General features: G+C 38.7%; 1 protein-coding gene across 1 annotated transcript in view; it reads right to left on the bottom strand.

The window, feature by feature from the left end:
* Positions 1 to 1,371, bottom strand: part of DNASE2B (deoxyribonuclease 2 beta) — an 86,363-nt gene that overhangs the window by 6,012 nt on the left and 78,980 nt on the right. The window contains exon 6 of the mRNA XM_019647706.1: positions 184 to 437. Coding sequence (XP_019503251.1) covers positions 184 to 437 — 254 coding nt within the window. The remainder of the gene's footprint in view (positions 1 to 183; positions 438 to 1,371) is intronic.

Genomic DNA, 1,371 nt, shown 5'->3' with positions numbered 1-1,371 from the left:
GACCAGAAAACCAAAGTTCTGAAAGTGAGCTTGCCCAAGGTCTCACCATGGCAAAGCCAATATTAGAATTTAGGTATCGGAGGGTCTATGACTACAGAAACAAATCAGGTGACAAATTTATTAATATATCCCAAATCCCTTCTTTAACATTGCTCTCTTTTTTTTTACACAATCTAATGTTACCTATTTTTTCATACTCGTTGTACTTGAAAGTTACACAGATGCCATTTTGTCCATTTTGTTGCCCTGTGGTTGGATATGCATAGCCTTCTTCAGGAATTGGAGGAAACTTGGGAATAGAATGAATCAGCCAGAACCCCTGGTCTTTGTTCCACAGCAGTAAGCCTACCAAAGATACAGTTAATACAGATAAATTGGAAAAACAAAGCTCCTTTTTAAAACAGAATTGAAAGTTGCAACATTTAAGTCCATTTACCCTTCAGGCTAATATTTTATTAGGCTGATAACTACGAGGATCATGCTTATTTTTTCAAAGACTTCAGTACCAATTCAGGTATGCATTACATTGCCCCACTGCAGATCATAACCCACCACAAAAGGGGATCACGGGCAGCCACCCTGTGAAGAGTTCGGAGGAATTTCATTGCAACCACAGGAAAATTTGTTTTGGCAGAATGCAAATTTGCTGAATTGGAATTTGACCTTGTTAAACTATACAGTCACCTGGGACGCTCTTCAGATATATACTCGTACGTCTTCACTGCTAAGCAGCTAAGCTCTTTTCAAAAGCTTAAAAAACAGAGTTGAAAGAGAAAATATCAAATGAAGAAATGTACTTGCAGTAATTTGTTGTAAGAAACAGATGCTCATTTATTTGCAGAAGAGTCACCTAATTCCCAACAAAAGAGGCAAAGAGAAAAAAGGGAAGCCATGCTAAAGCATCCCCGTTAATTGTGTTTAGTAAAATATCTCTAGAGCAAATTAACATGAAAGCCAGAAAGGAAGAAAACAGAAAGATTTTCATCACCTTGTGACCTGGCAAAAAGAACCCTGTCCAACAGGTGTCTATGACCATTTCTGTGTTTATAAACATATCAGGGTGGTTTGGGGATGCTAACTAGACTTTCCCATTTGCATATGATGACGCAAACATAAAACATTCATGTTTGCCTTATTGTTAAGTGGACACCAAATGCCTGCCAGCTATTTTGCTTTCAAAAACACAGTTTAAGAAAGCACTCTAGTTCTCTCTTAGGGCCTATAGAATCAATAACAGTGTGTGGGTAGAAAATGTTCAAGGTTCTGTTGCCTAACTGAGCTGGATGACTTTCAGGGGCTCTTTTCTGCCTAGATGAGTGCGCTGTTTGGCTGGAATCCTACCCTCCTCTATAAATGCCACAGGATATCAGG

Source organism: Hipposideros armiger, unplaced genomic scaffold, assembly GCF_001890085.2.
Source record: "Hipposideros armiger isolate ML-2016 unplaced genomic scaffold, ASM189008v1 scaffold_115, whole genome shotgun sequence".
Classification (NCBI taxonomy): domain Eukaryota; kingdom Metazoa; phylum Chordata; class Mammalia; order Chiroptera; family Hipposideridae; genus Hipposideros; species Hipposideros armiger.
Note: the sequence above shows the minus strand (reverse complement) of the source record. Positions and strands in the feature narration are given on the sequence as shown.